Here is an 18,035-nt window from a genome sequence, read left to right on the forward strand (position 1 = left end):
TGACTGACCTGCCCCAGCAGGGCTACCCCAGATCTTTTGACACCACATCCAGTGTTTTCTCCACTGAAGGAAGGATGCCAAACTCCTCATTTTTACTTCATTAGTCTGAACTGGGTTTCTGTCACACACACCCTCTGAGCCTCACACACCAGGCCCAGCCCATCTATCTGGAGCTCATCATGGCACCCACCACACTGAGCCGTTTTCACAGCCCACCTGCTCCCAACCATCACATCTGCTCACAAGCGGCTGACACTTTAATGCCCAGCACAAAGATGCTAATGACTGCCTGCTCAAGGCTGTCCACTGACTCCCTAATACTAGTAGTCTCCAATTTAAAACCAGTATCAGAGACTGGTGAGGACAAGGGCTCTAAGGTAACTTCTGAACAATAGAGCAAACCCCACAGCGCCCTGTTAGTCTTACCTTTGCATCAGTGTTGATGTACTTATTGAATCTCTTGAATGCATCAACATTGAACTTCATTAGCTCCCCCAGGAGGTCGAAGTAGCTCTGCAGCACATCCCTGGACTTGCACTCGCTGTCCACGATGCAGTACAAGATGTGCTGGGGGTGGGGAATGACAGATGAAGGCAGGAAGGCAGCTGAGCTCTGGGGCTCACAGGCAGGTGTGGCTGCCACCCTCAGGCCGCACTCTTCTAAGCTACCGGCTTCCCACCAGGGCCTGGCATGTAGCTCAGACCACACGACATCTGCTTTGAGAAAGCATCCAGGTCAATGAAACCTGCTTTCCCTATCTAGGTGCTTATCTGAGGATGCTGGTGGCTCCGAGGGCAGGACTAGGACCGACACCTCCCAGGAAGTGGGGGTGGGTTGGGGTATGTAGCCACGACCTCTCTGGCTTGCCCACGGCTCAGAACAAAAGCCTGTGACCTGCTCTGTGGGCACCAAGATGGCCAGGGCTTTCCAGCTTGCCAGCGAGGGGAGGTGTCTCCAGATGTAACATTGGCCACTGCCCGAGCACCTGAGGCCACTCAAATAAATGAAGCACAGGGTTTAAGCACAGGAGGCACATTTTGACCCCATGGTTAGTATTTATGTTTATGAATGAAAACATTTACACTAAAATAAATGAGTTTATCAAGAACAAAAAGCCAATTTATCTCTTTGATAAGGTTCTCTATGACAGTTAAATTGTTTCCATTTTTCATTTTCTTTTTCCTGAAGTTACACTGATTTGGATAAATTATTTTCCATATAGATTTTACAATAGTTGCTAGGTCAGTTTCTTGTTCATATATCTTTTTTAAATCAATTATAGTTTTGGCCATTTTGCTCCCCCTCTTTTGTAAGCTTTTTCTGCAGGCCATTTTTCAATAAAGGGAAATAAACTTTTAGTGAGCAGCAACATATCCTCAGGGTCAAAAGGCCTTGCTGGGTGACTCTACAGATACTATGCTCCTCCACAGCCACCCCTAGGTCCTTCAATCATCCGGGAAGCACCCATCGGGAACCCACGGTTGGAGACTCAGGTCACATACTAAGGCATCTGCACTGGCGTTTAAAATAGATCCAGTATCTCCTGCCCAGCGTTCTAGGTCTCAGGACAGGAAAGCAATGCATGGGGCTGGGGAAAGATTGGGACACCCAACACCCTGGCTCCTCCAGGCCATTACCTCCAGAAGGCCTCGCTTCAGCAGGAACATCTGGTCTGCATAGGAGGTGGTCCCTCGGAGGAAACTCTCCACAGCCCGGGCTTGCCAAAACCTGCGACCCAAATGTTGACCCCTGGCCCAGGTGGCTAAGGCTGCCCTCTTCTGGCCCATGTTCCATTCCCCACGGTACTGGGAGATGTTTGCTGACTTTTCATGTATTCAACATTTATAGACCATCTACCAGGCATCAGGCTTCTACTAGGCACTGGGGACACAGCAAGAGTCCCCAGCTTCATGGAGCTGACAGCATGGTGAGGAACAGTCTTCTATTTTGTTCTGTCTGGAAGGGGTTTGTGTCTCAGAGAAGGGCTAGCCCCAGTAACGTGAAAATGCCACTCTAGCCTTTGTCCGTTCAGAAGGACAGGAGGACATGGAAGAGAGGGGTGCCAGGGATGCGTGAGGGAACCTGATGGACATGTGTGGACATGTGTGAACGGGCCACTGAGTTTATGCCTGCTGGGCAGACAGAATAGACAGGGGCACATTTGGGCATGGAGCTTACTGACAGCTCACCCCCAGCCCTGATGGAAGGCCTCCCTCAACTCCTGTCCATAGCCTTCAGGACTCGGATGAGTCTAAGGAACGCTGAGAAGCCCTCCCTGTCCATGCCCACCTCCCTGTCCATGCCCACCCCACCAGCCCATTGGGAAAAAGGTTTTCCTTTGTCCCCACAGCTCCTGGGGCAGGTCCTGGCTTTGTGCTTTCCACACTGCATTGAAACAAGATTCTTTTCATGCTTGTTTCCCACATGCCAGGGAATCCATGTGGGCAGGGACTGTATCTGCTTTTCTCTTCCACCTTTCCAGCCCCAGCACAGAATAGGTACTTGGTGAATGCTTGGTCAATTCTTGAAATAAACTGCTGGCATGCAGCAAAAGTTAATACAAACCTGCTAAGCCACACAAGGAAAATGGCAATCAAACCCCTTTTCCCTCACAGTAACCAGATGTTGGAGTGGAAGCTGGTGCCTAAAGGAGGTATTTCTAACCACTTGAGAAACACATGGCTCCTGGGCCCCTCAAGAGTGACAGCTGCCTGTCCCCAGACCTACCTGAAAGATGACTCAGCTGGCTCCTTTTTCATGACCTGCAGCAGACGAGTTAATAAGCCCCTCTTCCCATCACACACCAAACTCCTGAAATAAAATAGACAAAGACACAAGTTTCCAGTCAAGATGGCAGCATAAGTAGACATAGTACTAGCATTCTCCCACAACTATATCAAAATTACAACTAAACTACAGAACAGCCATCATTCAGAACTGCCTAAAATCTGGCTGAATGGAAGTCCTACAACTAGGAATTTGAAGGTGCAGCCACACACAGACTGGAAGAAGGGGTGGAGACACCCACGTGGAGCAGATAAAAATCAGGAGGGATATCTCAGCTGCAGAGGTCCCTCGAGGAGTGAGGCCCTTCCAGCCCAGGGTTTCAGTACCAGGAAGAGAAGTCCCCACAACTTCCAGCTGTAAAAAATAGTCAGAATTGTGGCTGAGTGAGACAGAGGACTGCTGGAGTCCAAGGCAGTTCCTCTTAAAGGGCCCATGCATAGACTTACTCAGACTTCCTCTCAGCTCCAATGCTGGGGCAGCAGCTTGCAGGGCACCAGGGACATACGGGGAGGAATTGAATTGTCTGGTATCATGGTAAGGGCTGGAGGAATGGCTTTCTTCCAGACAGAAGTGCTGGCAGAAGCCATGGTTCTTTTTCTGAGCCCTTTCTCCACAGAGCCAGCAGGCAGGCACCATATTGGAGTCTCCATCAACCTGGCTAACACTGTTCATCCCACCCTGGTGATTCCCTGAGGCCACACCCAACTTTCAGGCCCACCCAAGCTCTTTCCAATGGCTTTTCTATTCGAATGGACTGTCTTGGATTATGTCTCAGACTTTCCTAAATCTCTCAAACAAGCAGCATCTGGCCTTGGTGTGCCCTGTACCTCTGGCTAAGTGACCCCAGGCCCAGCACTAGTTACAGTTGGCCTTGGTTCATAGCTTGGCCTTTCCTGGGCACTTCCAAGTCCAGTACAAGTAGCAGCCATCTGCACATCGCTTTGTAGCTCATGTCAGGAGGCCCCAGTCAGAACACAGGCGGCAGCTGACCTTGGCCTGCACCTTGGGGGAGGCCCCAGAGCTATCACACCCAGTAGACAGCTTCAGACCACATCAAAGCACCACCCAACCATCTCCACAAGCGACACACTCAAGGGGTGGACTCAGTAGGCACCACAGCCCTGCTAAAGTAAGTCCTGCTCCAAGGGGAGGGCCCCTGCACAGCTGATCCTCCATTCCTTGCAGCTGATTGGCCAGGGGCTAAATCTCTCCCTTTGGCATGCTAACAGCAAGCAAGGCTCAACTACAATGGAGGGGGTTCACAGCCCACACAGGGGTTGCACATAGAGTACCCAGCTCAGGTAAATAGGCAGGCTGTGCCACTACCAGGTGTACTGGTTAATAATGCGGATTTTGTAGTCAAAGAAAACACGATAATTTCAAGAGAAACATCAAAAGTGCTTTACTCAAAGTAATGTCCATCACTAGCTACACATTTCCCCCATCTTTCAGGTAATTTGTGGATACCGTCCCAATAGAACTTTTCTTGTTTTAAGGCAAACCATTCAGAGACCCAATTTTCCACTTCTTCACACGTTTTGAAGTGCTGCTCAGAAAGTGTGTGTGCCATAGATCGGAACAAGTGGCAATCTGAAGGAGCAAGGTCTGGTGAATACGGCGGGTGGGTTAATACTTCCCAGGCAAGATCTTTTAACGTGTCTTTAACTGGTTTTGAAGTGTGTGATGGTGTGTCATCATGAAGCAAAATTACTTTGCCATGTTTTCTGGCACATTCTGGTCGTTTCACGATTAAAGCGTGGTTCAAATTGATTTGTTGTCAGTAGCGATCAGTATTAACGGTTTTACCTGGTTTTAGAAGCTCCTAATACCACACCTTCCTAATCCCACCAAATGCAGAACACTGTCTTCTTTCCAAAAGCGATTTGGCCTTGCAGTCGATGTTGATGGTTAACCTGGACCAATCCATGATTTTGTGCGTTTGGGATTCTCAAAATAAATCCACTTTTCATCGCCAGTCACAATTCGATGCAAAAAAGACTTCCTTTCGTGCCGTTGAAGCAACATTTTACTGATGACTTTTCGGTTTTCCATTTCTTTCGTTCGGTTGATGTGGCACCCATTTTCCTTCCTTTAAAATCTTTCCCATTGCTTGTAAACGATCAGAAATTGTTTGCTGAGCAACGTTTAATCTTTCTGCAAGTTGTTTTTGAGTTTGACAAGCATCTTCATTCAATAATGCTTGTCATTGTTGGTCTTCAAACTTTTTCAGTTGACATGGGCGTTCTTTGTCTTTCACATCGCAATCATCACTTTTAAAGCATTTAAACCAGCATTCACAAGTATCTTGAGATGAAGCATGTTCACCATAAGCTTCCCGAAGTATATAACTTTCAGCAGCACTTTTTTTCAAAATAAAGTAATGAATTAAAACTTCCCAGAAATGCTCTCTTTTTTTGGCACAAAATTCTACATTTTTAAGCATCAAAATATCTATGATGTTAACACCTTCAGAAAATTTGACATATGAAGTTCTGAAGCTTGCTGTCAATACAACAAAATAGCATACCTATCAAATCGCATATATATAACATATGTGTAACTCCATCTATTGAAAAAAACCGCATTATTAACTGGTACACCTAGTACAGAACACTTACTACATTAGGCCACTCTACCAAGCTTGGGAGACGTAGCAACTCTAGGTAATATATAGAAACCAACACAGGGAGGTGCCAAAATGAGGAGACAAAGAAACATGTCCTAAATGAAAGAAAAGAACCAAACTCCAGAAAAAGAATTGAACAAAACAGAGACAAGCAATCATATTAGATGCAGAGTTCAAGAAACTGGTTATAAGGAGGCTCAATGAACTTAGTGAGAACTTCAACAGCATAAAAAAGGACATGGAAACCATAAAAAAGAACCAGTCAGAAATGAAGGATACACTAACTGAAATGAAATATTAATTTATAGGGAATCAACAATAGAGTTGATGAAGCCGAGAATCAAATCAGTGATTTGAAATATAATGAAGCAAAAAATATCCAATCAGCAAGAAGAAAAAAGAATCCAAAAAAATGAAGATAGTATAAGGAGCCTCTAGGACAACTTCAAGTGTACCAACATTTGCACCATGGGGGTACCAGACGGAGAAGAGAGAGAGCAAGAAATTGAACATCTATTTTAAAAGATAATGACAGAAAATGTCCCTAACTTGGTGAAGGAAATAAACATACAAGTCCAGGAAGTGCAGAAACTCAAACAAGATGAACCCAAAGAGGCCCACACCAAGACACATCATAATTAAAATGCAAAAGGTTAAGGACAAAGAGAGAAACTTAAAAGCAGCAAGAGAAAAGCACTTAGTTACTTACAAGGGAGCTCCCATAAGACTGTCAGCTGATTTCTCAACAGAAAATTTACAGGACAGAAGGAATGGCAAAAATATTCAAATTGATGAAAAGCAAGGACCTACAACCAAGATTATTCTACCCAGCAAAGTTACTATTTAGAGTCAAAGGACAAAGAGCTTCCCAGACAAGAAAAAGTTAAAGGAGTTCATCACCATCAAACCAGTATCAAATAAAATGTAAAAGGGTCTTCTTTAAGAAGAAGAAAAAAAAGATAAAAAATATGAATAAAACGGCAATAAATACATATCTATCAACAACTGAATCTAAAAAAAAAAATCTAAAAAACAAAATATACAAAGAAGCACAACAGAAACAGACTCATAGATACAGAGAATATTTTGATGGTTGCCAGATGGGGAAGGGTATAGGGAAATGGGTGAAAAGGTGAAGCAATTGATGTACAAATTGATAGTTACAGAATAGTTACAGGGATGTAAAGTACAGTATAAGAAATATAGTCAATAATATTCTAATAATTATGTATGGTGTCAAATGGGTACAAGATATATCAGGACGATCACTTAAGTTATATAAGGTCTAATCAATGGGATATACACTAATATATGTCAACTTTAATTACAAAATTAAAGAATGATTTCAAAAAATCTACACCCAATATATAACAGCTAAAACACTTAAATGCAAAATTAAATGCTGAAAATAACCATTTTATACTGAAAAAATCCTATATAATAAAAGCCTAATATGCCGTTCAACCAATCAAAGCATAATATGCTAATGATATGCTAAGGCTGCTCAACCGCTCGCTAGGACATGCACTGATCACCAGGGGCAGACAGTTGACTGGTCAACCAGTCGCTATGATGTGCACTGACCACCAGGGGGCAGACGCTCTGACCAGTAGGTTAGCTTGCTGCTGGGGTCCAGCCAATCGGGACTGAGGAAGATGGGCCGGACATGCCCTGGAGCCCTCCTGCGGTCCCACCCCAGCTGGCCAACCTCTTGTGTCCCTCCCCGGCCCCAATCGTGCACCAGTGCGGTCCCTCAGCCTGGCCTGCACCCTCTCGCAATCCAGGACCCCTTGGGGGGATGTTGGAGAGCCGGTTTCTGCCCAATCTCCCAGGCCAGGCTGAGGGACCCCACTGGTGCATGAATTCGTGCACCGAGCCTCTAGTTTAAAATAAAATAGAGAGAGACATTGGTGGCAGATCTGAGAAGCTAACAGGGGCACTGGGACTGGTCTTCCCACTGACTTAGGTGAGGAGAAACTTGGGGACATTTCCAGGCTGCCAGGTTGCCCTTTTGCTCTACCTGTGTCCAGAGCGTCCCATGGCCCCCTGCAGTCTTAGAACTGAATAGCCAAGTGCATTCACACCTTATCTCAGGCCAGCTTTCCATTCTCAGACCCACTGGCAAGTGATCAAAGGCCAGAAACACATTCAAGAATCAGACAGGGCTCAGACCTACTGGAAGAAGGGCTATTTACACCAAAAGTGGGTTGCGAACAGGCCATGACAGAATCTACCAGATGGGGCAAAGTCTGTGCCAATAGGGTAAGGCAGGGAGTACCCTGAGCCCCTGGTTCAGCTGCAGCCAGCCTTGAACAAGTACCCGTGCCTCTGGGCCTCAGCTTCCTGGTCTAGGAAACAAAGGCAGGAGATGAGAAAATGACTCAGGCCTCATCATGGGGAAAAAAGGAGAAGCAGGCAGGAGTTTTGGACTCTCAAATGTTCTCTTCAAATAAGGAAGCTCTACTTTATCCACTACAGACATTAGGGTGAGACTATGATTTCACTTGAACAAGAGTTCTGTTCCCTTAAACAACAACAACAACAACAAAAAACCTGAGGATTATGACTCGTGTTGCTGGATATAGTCCTCCTTTGCCCTGACCCTATGAGCCTGAGACTTCCTTGCCCAGATCCAGATGATGAGGCAAGCATAACCCAGCAAATGGGACTTTGCTGAGGGTGAGAGGGCTGCTTCTGTTTGTCTTGCTTGGCTCCAATTGCCCCCATCCAATCAAGGGGGATTTCAGCAAAGGTGAGACCAAGGGGGGGGGGGGGGGGGGCAGGGCATACATGACCTTTGTCAGGTGACCTCTCCAAGATCCTGCTCCCCCATCTGTAAAGTGGAGGTGATGATGACACTTTCTTCCTAGGGCTGCTGTGGGGCTCCACTGACATAATGCAGGTGACGTAAGAACAATGTCTTACACACAGGAGCCTTTAGGACACTGCAGCTACATGTAAGGACAAGTCTGCATACCTGCGTGAACCCATCTCTGTGCCCCAGGGCACACAGCAGCCAGGATGGGCTGTGGACTAAAGCCGTACCCCATCCACGCTCACCTGTCAGTGTTGAGGACGGCTTCCACCTCGGGGATGTTGGCCTTGAGAGAGATGGCACTGAGTTCATTCAGCTCCTGGTTGTTGAGCAGCAGGTACTTGTTCCTGAAACAAATGGGTTGCAGGGAGCTTCAGGACAGGACTGGGGCTGCCAGGTCAGCACTGAGTAGTCCCCTGTCCTTTTCTTGTAGAGAGGGAGGATCTAAGAATCCCCCAAGTACCCTTCCCCAACACCTTGTACCCCCTGAGCAGGCACAGAGGGAGGCATGGAGTCTCCCTGGCCCCAATCCCCACCCCTCTGCCTGCCACATTCACTAGCAAGGCCTCTTCCCTTAGCATCCCAGGCCTTTCTTTTGCCACTGAACGTTCTACTTGATTTCTTTTTTTTTAAATATATTTTATTGATTTTTTACAGAGAGGAAGGGAGAGGGATAGAGAGTTAGAAACATCGATGAGAGAGAAGCATTGATCAGCTGCCTCCTGCACACCCCCTATTGGGGATGTGCCCGCAACCAAGGTATATGCCCTTGACCGGAATCGAACCTGGGACCCTTCAGTCCCCAGGCCGACGCTCTATCCAGTGAGCCAAACCGGCCAGGGCTCTACTTGATTTCTTAAAGGCACTTCCACCCAACATGTCCAAACGAAACTCATCATTTTAAAGGCATACCTCGTTTTAGTGTGCTTCACAGAGGTTGCTTTTTTAAACAAATTGAAGTCAAGACCCTGTACCAGCAAAAACGGGTAATAAGAGGCTAACAACTCCTGCCTCACTTCCTAGGGTGGCTGTGAGGACTAAGGGAAAGCTCAGCGCAGTGCCTGGCATAAAGGACGGGCAGGACAATTGGCAGCTCTTATTACAGTATCATGACGTGCAGCCACTGTAGTGACAGCAGCTGTCCCGGCTCCCAGGTCCTCCTCCTGAGCCGGGGTCAGCGATGGGACAAAGAAAGGAGAGAAGACAGAGCAACAACTCTCCTCCCAGGGACAGCTCGTACTTACTCGTGGTGGTCGCTGAAACTCTGGAGAAGCCTCAGAAACTGTATCTTCAAGGTGATGTCCTAAAAGAGATGTGCACCTTGATGTTAAAACCATAGTCACAATGTTCCAAAGAAGCAAACACTCTGGTGAGAGCCTGGGCATAGGCTTTGCTTCTCTGAGCCTCTGTCCTCATGCACGATGAGGACTTTTCTTGAGTCAGAAAACCCTTTGTTGTCTTCCATGCCTGGACAATAGCAGATTAAGCTAATGTGGACTCTTCTTGCTAAAAACACCCCAACATACTGGATTAAAAAGTAACTGAAATTCTTTTAAATATGAGGCTAAGTTCAAAAGAAAGAAAGGAAAATCCATAGAACTCAGAAATGAAGGACTGAGTTCAGAGCTCTGAGCACAGCGCTGATGGTGGAGAAGTGAAAATGAGACTCATCGAGGCCAGAGCTTGGGTTTTAATGCCCTGCAGGGACCAGACAGAACTGTGGGCCCATATAAAGCCTGGGAAGTGTATACATTTGGCGAAAGAAGGGTTTCTCTGCCAGGCTGCTGCTGGTGAGAGAGAACCCCAGGAGAACAGCCTCTGAAGTACCTGGCAGACAAAGCAAAGTGCTTATTAATCACTCCCAGGGCCCAGGCTACGCAGGTACTCAGAGGGAAAACAACACGTTCCCCCCACCCCCACCCCCCAAAGGTGACCTCTCCATATATTACAGAGCCCGAGGCAAGACTCTACCCAAAGTTGAGTCTGAAGACTCAAACACAAGTATTAGTACCCCAAGAACAATCTGAAAGAGACCATAAACATGTATGTTACAAATAATTAAAAAGAGATAAAATGCAACAGAACAAAACATTAACATAATCTGAATAAAAATCAAGTAATTTTTGATAGAATGTCCAGAAATGCCGAATATATTCACTTGAAATTAAAACCTCAGATGGATGGGCTGAAAGGCAACTCCGACAAGACCAGAGAGAAATATGGTGAACAGGAAGGTAAGGCACGGAGGAAAACCCTCAGAACACAGTGCAGAGACCAAAGGGGAGCCATGGCACTAGACCCTGACAGTTTTGTGCACTTAAAGGTCCCAGAGCACTTTCCTCCTCCTGCTGGTGGTTGAGCCTCCATGTGGCCTGTGAGGCCAGCAGGCAAGGAAGGGTGATCTTCCTTTTGCAAGAAACAGAGGCTCAGAGATTCAGTGATTCGTTCAAGCTCTCCCAACAAGCTGTGTGGCACAACAGGCCCCCCAACTCCCAGTTCATTGCTCGCTCCAGGGTACTGTGACAGAGACAAGGTAGCAGAGAGCCCTTAGTCCCTTCAAAAAGGAAAGCATCCTAAATCCCTTTTTGGATGCAGAGCATAGGTGGTGTGTGGTTCTTGAAGGCAAAACTATCAGTGGATATAATTATAGTGCAGCAGAGCACAGAATGAGGACAATCTTGTTGTTAGATAATGTAGTGGGTGGCCCTGCCTCGAGGGAAGTGAGCCCCCCACCCCCAAGGCATATAAAGGGAAGCAAGAGGAGGCCTAGAGGGACTTCTGCATAGGTGGAGGGGTGGGGTCAGGTCCCTCCCCCAAGGTAGATTCCAGTTATGGGATTAATAGGTTATGACTGGAGGTTTCTGCTCTATTCTCAAAGACTGAGATTTCAAAGGGTCAAGAGCAGGTCTTGAACCAACTACTCCTGGCAAATAAAGCCTATCTGTCCCCAGGGTCCCTTGCTCACCGGGCTACAGTCGCAGTTCTGGTTGTGACCATGGAGGACAAGGGCAGATGCTGAATGCTTCCTCCAAATCAGCTTGTCAAACAAATTATTAAGCCCCGGGATCAGCTTGAACTCTGCGATCATCCTGTGAACCTGGATGGGGTTGGAAGGCAAAAGCATTTTAAAACTAATGTGAGGAAAAGATGTAGCAAAGCCTCGTGCTGGTATAATAACAACCTTCAGGACAAAGAAAGCAACAGTCAGTAGGGAGTGTTGTGGCTTACAGAAAACATCCACACATTCCCTACCCTGCTCATTAATTCTCACAATATCCTAGGAGTCACACTGTACAATAGGACCTCTTTTAAAACCATGCGTTCTGGACTTAAGATAGCCCTGGGTTTGTCTCTTAACTCCACCACATACAAACTGTGTAACTGTAAGCAAATTCCTTAACCTTTCTGATTTATTCCCTGCCTCTGCATATCTATATATATAAAAGCCTAAGCGACCATTAGGACCTAATGACTGGTCGCTATGATGCACACTGACCACCAGGGGGCAGATGTTTAACGCAGGGGCTGCACCCTGGTGGTCAGTGTGCTCCCACAGCCAACCTCCCCCTGGCCGGCCAGCACAGATTGCCTGATTGGGGCCTGCTGGCCAACCTCCCTCAATCCCTCCCCCACCCCAGCGCACAAATTCATGCCCCGAGACTCTAGTTATTAAAATAAAAATGCCCCTCATGCTTCATAGTAGGATAAATTTCAAGTGAAGGCAAGATAAAAATATAATAAAATGAAACTAAGAATCCTAGAAAAATCTATGCAAAAGCTTTGTTGTTGTTGTTAATCCTCACCTGAGGATATTTTTTCCATTCATTTTTTTAGAGAGAGTGGGAGGGGAGGGGGAGAGACAGAGAAACATCGATGTGTCATCGATTGGTTACCTCCTGCATGCACCCTGACTGGGGCTAGGGATCAAGCCTGCAACTGAGGTATGTGCCCTTGACCAACATCGAACCCGGGACCCTTCAGTCCATGTGCCCATGCTCTATCCACTAAGCCAAGCCAGGTAGGGCTGCAAAAGCTTTAAAAATGACACTGAGAAAGACTTCCTAAAGTAGTATTCCAAACCTAGAAGCCTAGAAGAGTGTTGAATTCAACCACACAAACCTTTTAAAATTCTGCGTGGCAAAACTCACAGTAAGGAAAGCCACAAGTTAAATATGACAGATGGGCCCTAACCGGTTTGGCTCAGTGGATAGAGCGTCGGCCTGGGGACTCAAGGGTCCCAGGTTCGATTCCGGTCAAGGGCATGTACCTGGGCTGCAGGCACATCCCCAGTAGGGGGCGTGCAGGAGGCAGCTGATCGATGTTTCTAACTCTCTATCCCTCTCCCTTCCTCACTGTAAAAAATCAATAAAATATATTAAAAAAAAATATGACAGATGGGACCATACTCAAAATCTTGTGTCACACTCAGGCAAAAAGCTAATTTCCTCTATAAGGAATCCTACAAATCTCTAAAACAAAAAGACCAACCCTACAGAAAAAATGGGCATAGGATACAGACAGGAAAACATAAAAGGTTCCTCAATATATGCAAAGTGCTCAGCCTCACTTAGAATATTAAGAGAAATTCAAACACCTAATTTTGTACTTTTTTAGATTGGCAAAGAATGAAAGTTTTATAATCCTGTGTTGGTGAGCTGGGCCTCAGGCATGCTCCCACCCTGCTGGTGGGAGGGCACTGGTACTACCTGGAGAGGAAGGACAGTTTGTAGTATCCCTAAAAATTACAAATGCATATTCCCTTTGACCAGCAATTCTTCTTTTAGGAATTTATACAAAGACAAGTACATATAAATACTAAATGGCACATGTACAAACTTACTCATGGCAACATTATCTGTAATACCAAAATAGACATAACCTATACATAATCAATGGGGAACAGTTACATAAATTATGGTACATTCACTTAATGGGATACTTGACACCAGTAAAATAGAATGAAGGTTTTTAACATGCAGTGAATTGCACATTCATCAAAACATAATATTAAAAAAGCAAGTGTGCACATGCTATATTATTATGTAAAAAATGAGAGGAATATATTGCTTTTATAAGCACAGAATCTAAAAGGATACAATAATAACTGGTAAAATTAGATGCTTACAGAAGAATCAGAATGTTTAGGATCAGAGGGGAGAACGCCTTCACTGATATTATTTATCCGTTTAATATAGAAGTACCTTTTTAAAAAACAACAACATATTTTTATTGCTATCAGAGAGGAAGGGGAGGGAGAGAGATAGAAATATCAACGATGAGGAAGAGAAAAAAATGGCGGAGGCTTAGACGGACGTGTTGGTGCTTTGTCCCGGAGCAGATAGGGGCGAGCAGCTGAAACGGGTAACAATCAGCCCGATCAAGCTGGGGAGGTTCAGCTGAGAGACAGTCTGCAGCCAGGAAAGACAGAGAACTCCTAAAAAATGCGGATGGTTAGAGATTGAGGCTGAAACCTCCCCCTGGGCGCCAGCGCAGCGGCGAGACCGCGCCATCTTGGGTAGCTGTTACCGGCATCCAGAGATCGGCTACTAACCCGGCGGCTACTAACCCGGAGGCAACGACTCGCAAGCAGCGCGACTCCAAGAGCCCAGAGGAGACCTGCACCCCTCCACGGAAAGCAGATTCAAGCAACAGCGGCCTCCTGATCACCACACGCTCTGCCTGGGGAACAGTTGCTGTGTGTGAAGCCTCCCTCCACCAGCCAGAAGAGCCACCACAGCTGTGAACAGCACCCACCAGAGGCTCTGCTATCAACAGAAGAGCTGCTGCTACCACAACCGCCCAAGGAGCAACCACAGCCCGAGGAGCCACTGCCACCCAGGGAGCAGCCACTGCCACCCAGGGTCCAGCCACTGAACGACTCAACAACTAGTCATGTCAGTGAGATCAAACATGGGTAGACAAAGAAACCCCCAAAGGAAAGAAAAGGAGGACTCGCCAGAAAAGCAGCTAAGTGAGACAGAGATATGCAACATGACGGAAAAAGAATTCAGAATAAGGTTCCTAGAGTACATGCACCGGATGTTCAAGAAGCAAGAAGATACAGATGAAAAAATCAACTACTTATGCAAGAAGCTAGAAGAAACAGATGAAAAAAATCAACAACTTAAGTAAGTCCCAAGAAGAAATGAAGAGCGACATAGCTGCAATAAAAAACACCATTGAAAGTATCAACAGTAGACTGGGAGAAGCGGAGGACCGAATTAGTGAATTAGAAGACAAGGAAGCAAAACACACTCAAACTGTACTGCAAATGGAGAAAAAAATTAAAAGACAGGAGGAGAGCCTAAGGGAGCTTTGGGACAACATGAAACGAAACAACATACGAATAATAGGGGTGCCAGAACAACAGAAAGATGAACATGGATTAGAAAACCTATTCGAAGAAATAATATCAGAAAACTTCCCTGAGGTGGGGAAGAAAAAAGTCACACAAGCCCAGAGAGTCCCAAACAAGGTGAACCCGAAAAGACCCACACCAAGACACATCATAATTACCATGGCAAATGTTCAGGATAAAGAGAGAATCTTACAGGCTGCAAGAGAGAGACGGAAAGTAACATACAAGGGATCTCCCATTAGATTATCAAATGATTTCTCAACAGAAACACATCAGGCCAGAAAAGAATGGACGGAAATCTACAAAGTGATGCAAAGCAAAGGACTGAATCCAAGAATACTCTATCCAGCAAGGCTATCATTCAAAATTGAAGGGGAAATAAGAAGCTTCACAGACAAAAAAAGGCTAAGGGAGTTTATCACCACCAAGCCAGCAATGCAAGAAATGCTAAAGGGACTGGTGTAAAAAGAAGAAATAAAAAGCTCAGAAAGAAAACAGCCACACAAAAAAAGAAATGGCTACAAACAAGTACCTTTCAATAATAACTTTAAATGTAAATGGACTAAATGCTCCAACCAAAAGACATCGAGTGGCTGAATGGATAAAAAAACATGACCCATACATCTGCTGTCTACAAGAGACCCACCTCATTAGAAGGGACTCACACAGACTGAAAGTGAAGGGATGGAAAAATATCTTTCACGCAAATGGAAAGGAAAAGAAAGCTGGGGTAGCAATACTTATATCTGACAAAATACATCTCAAAGTGAAGGCCATAACCAGAGATAAGGAAGGCCACTTCATAATACTAAAGGGATCAATACAGCAAGAAGATATAACCCTGGTAAACATATATGCACCCAATGCAGGAGCACCCACATACATAAGAAAACTTCTGGAAGATATCAGGGGAGAGATCGACAACAATACAATCATAGTAGGGGACTTTAATACACCACTGACATCACTGGATAAATCCGCTAGACAAATAATCAGCAAAGAAACAGCAATCCTAAATGACTCACTAGATCAGATGGACTTAATTGACATCTTCAGAACACTTCACCCCACAGCTGCGGAATATACATTCCTCTCAGGTGCTCATGGGACATATTCAAAAATAGACCACATATTGGGTCACAAGCAAAGTCTCCACAAATTCAAGAAGATTGAAATCATAAAAAGCTTCTTCTCAGACCACGATGGCATAATGTTAGAAATAAACTACAATAAAAACAACCCAAAATACTCAAACACTTGGAAGCTGAATAGCATGTTATTAAATATTGATTGGGTTACCGATGACATCAAAGAAGAAATTAAAAACATCCTGGACACTAATGACAATGAAAACACAACAATCCAAAACCTCTGGGACACAATGAAAGCAGTCCTGAGAGGGAAGTTTATAGCTCTACAGGCCTATCTCAAAAAACAAGAAAAAATGGTAGTTAATCATCTAACTCTACAACTCAAAGAATTAGAAAGAGAGCAACAAGAAAACCCCAGAGTGAGCAGAAGGAAGGAGATAATAAAGATTAGAGCAGAAATCAATGAAATAGAGACCAAAAAAACAATACAGAAAATCAATGAAACCAAAAGCTGGTTCTTTGAAAGGATAAACAAAATTGACAAACCCCTAGCCAGGCTCACCAAGAAGCAAAGAGAGAGGTCCCAAATAAACCAAATCAGAAATGATAGAGGTGAAATAACAACAGACCCCACAGAAATACAAATGATTGTTAAACAATACTACGGGCAACTCTACTCCAATAAACTAGACAACCTGGAGGAAATGGACAAATTCCTAGAAAAATACAACATTCCAAAACTCAATCAGGAAGAATCTAAAAACCTCAATAGGCCAATAACTATGGAAGAAATTGAAGCAGTCATCAGAAAGCTTCCAGCAAACAAAAGCCCAGGGCCAGACGGCTTCACAGGGGAGTTTTACCAAACATTCAAGGAAGAACTAAAACCTACCCTCCTCAGACTACTACAAAAAATTCAAGAGGAAGGAACACTTCCATGCTCATTCTATGAAGCCAGCATCACCCTAATACCAAAACCAGGTAAAGACATCACAATGAAAGAGAATTACAGGCCAATATCCCTCATGAACATAGATGCCAAAATCCTCAACAAAATCTTAGCAAATCGGATCCAGCAGTACATCAGAAGGATCATACACCATGACCAAGTAGGATTTATCCCAGAGATGCAAGGATGGTACAACATCCGTAAATCAATAAATGTGATACATCACATAAACAAATTGAAAGAAAAAAACCACATGGTCATATCAATTGACGCAGAAAAAGCATTCCACAAAATCCAACACCCATTTTTGATAAAAACTCTCAGAAAGGTGGGAATAGAAGGATCATACCTCAACATAATAAAAGCCATATATGACAGGCCCACAGCCAACATCATACTCAATGGACAAAAACTAACACCATTTCCCCTAAGAACAGGAACAAGACAGGGATGCCCACTCTCACCACTCCTGTTCAACATAGTACTGGAAGTATTAGCCATTGCAATTAGGCAAGAAGAAGAAATAAAAGGCATCCAAATTGGAAAAGAGGAAGTAAAACTGTCCTTATTTGCAGATGACATGATATTATACATACAAAACCCTAGAGACTCCATCAAAAAGCTACTAGACTTAATACATGAATTTGGCAATGTAGCAGGATACAAAATTAACCCCAAGAAATCTGAGGCATTTCTATACACCAATAGTGAACTTTCAGAAAGAGAGATTAGAAAAACAATCCCATTTACCATCACACCAAAAAAATTAAGATACCTAGGAATAAACTTAACTAAAGAGGTTAAAGACCTCTACTCAGAAAACTACAGAACGTTGAAAAAAGAGATAGAGGAAGACATAAACAGATGGAAGAACATACCATGTTCTTGGATTGGTAGAATCAACATCATTAAAATGTCCATACTACCCAAAGCAATCTATACATTCAACGCACTTCCCATTAAAATACCAATGGCCTTCTTCAAAGATCTAGAACGAACTCTCCAAAAATTCATCTGGAATAAAAAAAGACCCCGAATAGCTGCAACGATCCTGAGAAAGAACAAAGTAGGTGGGATCTCAATGCCAGATATCAAGCTGTATTACAAAGCCACTGTTCTCAAAACTGCCTGGTACTGGCACAAGAACAGACATATAGATCAGTGGAATAGAATAGAGAGTCCAGAAATTAGCCCGAACCAATATGCTCAATTAATTTTTGACAAAGGAGGCATGAACATACAATGGAGCCAAGATAGTCTCTTCAATAAATGGTGTTGGGAAAATTGGACAGATATATGCAAGAAAATGAAACTAGACCACCAACTTACACCATACACAAGAATAAACTCAAAATGGATAAAGGACTTAAATGTACGACAGGAAACCATAAAAATTCTAGAAGAACACA

At 44.5% G+C, this 18,035-nt stretch overlaps 1 protein-coding gene across 1 annotated transcript in view; it reads right to left on the reverse strand.

Annotated features, from left to right (window-relative positions):
• The window catches only part of TRPC4AP (transient receptor potential cation channel subfamily C member 4 associated protein), an 86,630-nt gene that overhangs the window by 3,085 nt on the left and 65,510 nt on the right, over positions 1 to 18,035 (reverse strand). The window contains exons 11-16 of the mRNA XM_014456568.2: positions 11,194 to 11,325; positions 9,473 to 9,531; positions 8,474 to 8,575; positions 2,728 to 2,811; positions 1,638 to 1,728; positions 427 to 567 (exon numbers count right to left, since the gene is read on the reverse strand). Of these exons, the coding sequence (XP_014312054.2) occupies positions 427 to 567; positions 1,638 to 1,728; positions 2,728 to 2,811; positions 8,474 to 8,575; positions 9,473 to 9,531; positions 11,194 to 11,325 (609 nt within the window). The remainder of the gene's footprint in view (positions 1 to 426; positions 568 to 1,637; positions 1,729 to 2,727; positions 2,812 to 8,473; positions 8,576 to 9,472; positions 9,532 to 11,193; positions 11,326 to 18,035) is intronic.

Source organism: Myotis lucifugus, unplaced genomic scaffold (assembly GCF_000147115.1).
Source record: "Myotis lucifugus unplaced genomic scaffold, Myoluc2.0 scaffold_60, whole genome shotgun sequence".
NCBI lineage: Eukaryota > Metazoa > Chordata > Mammalia > Chiroptera > Vespertilionidae > Myotis > Myotis lucifugus.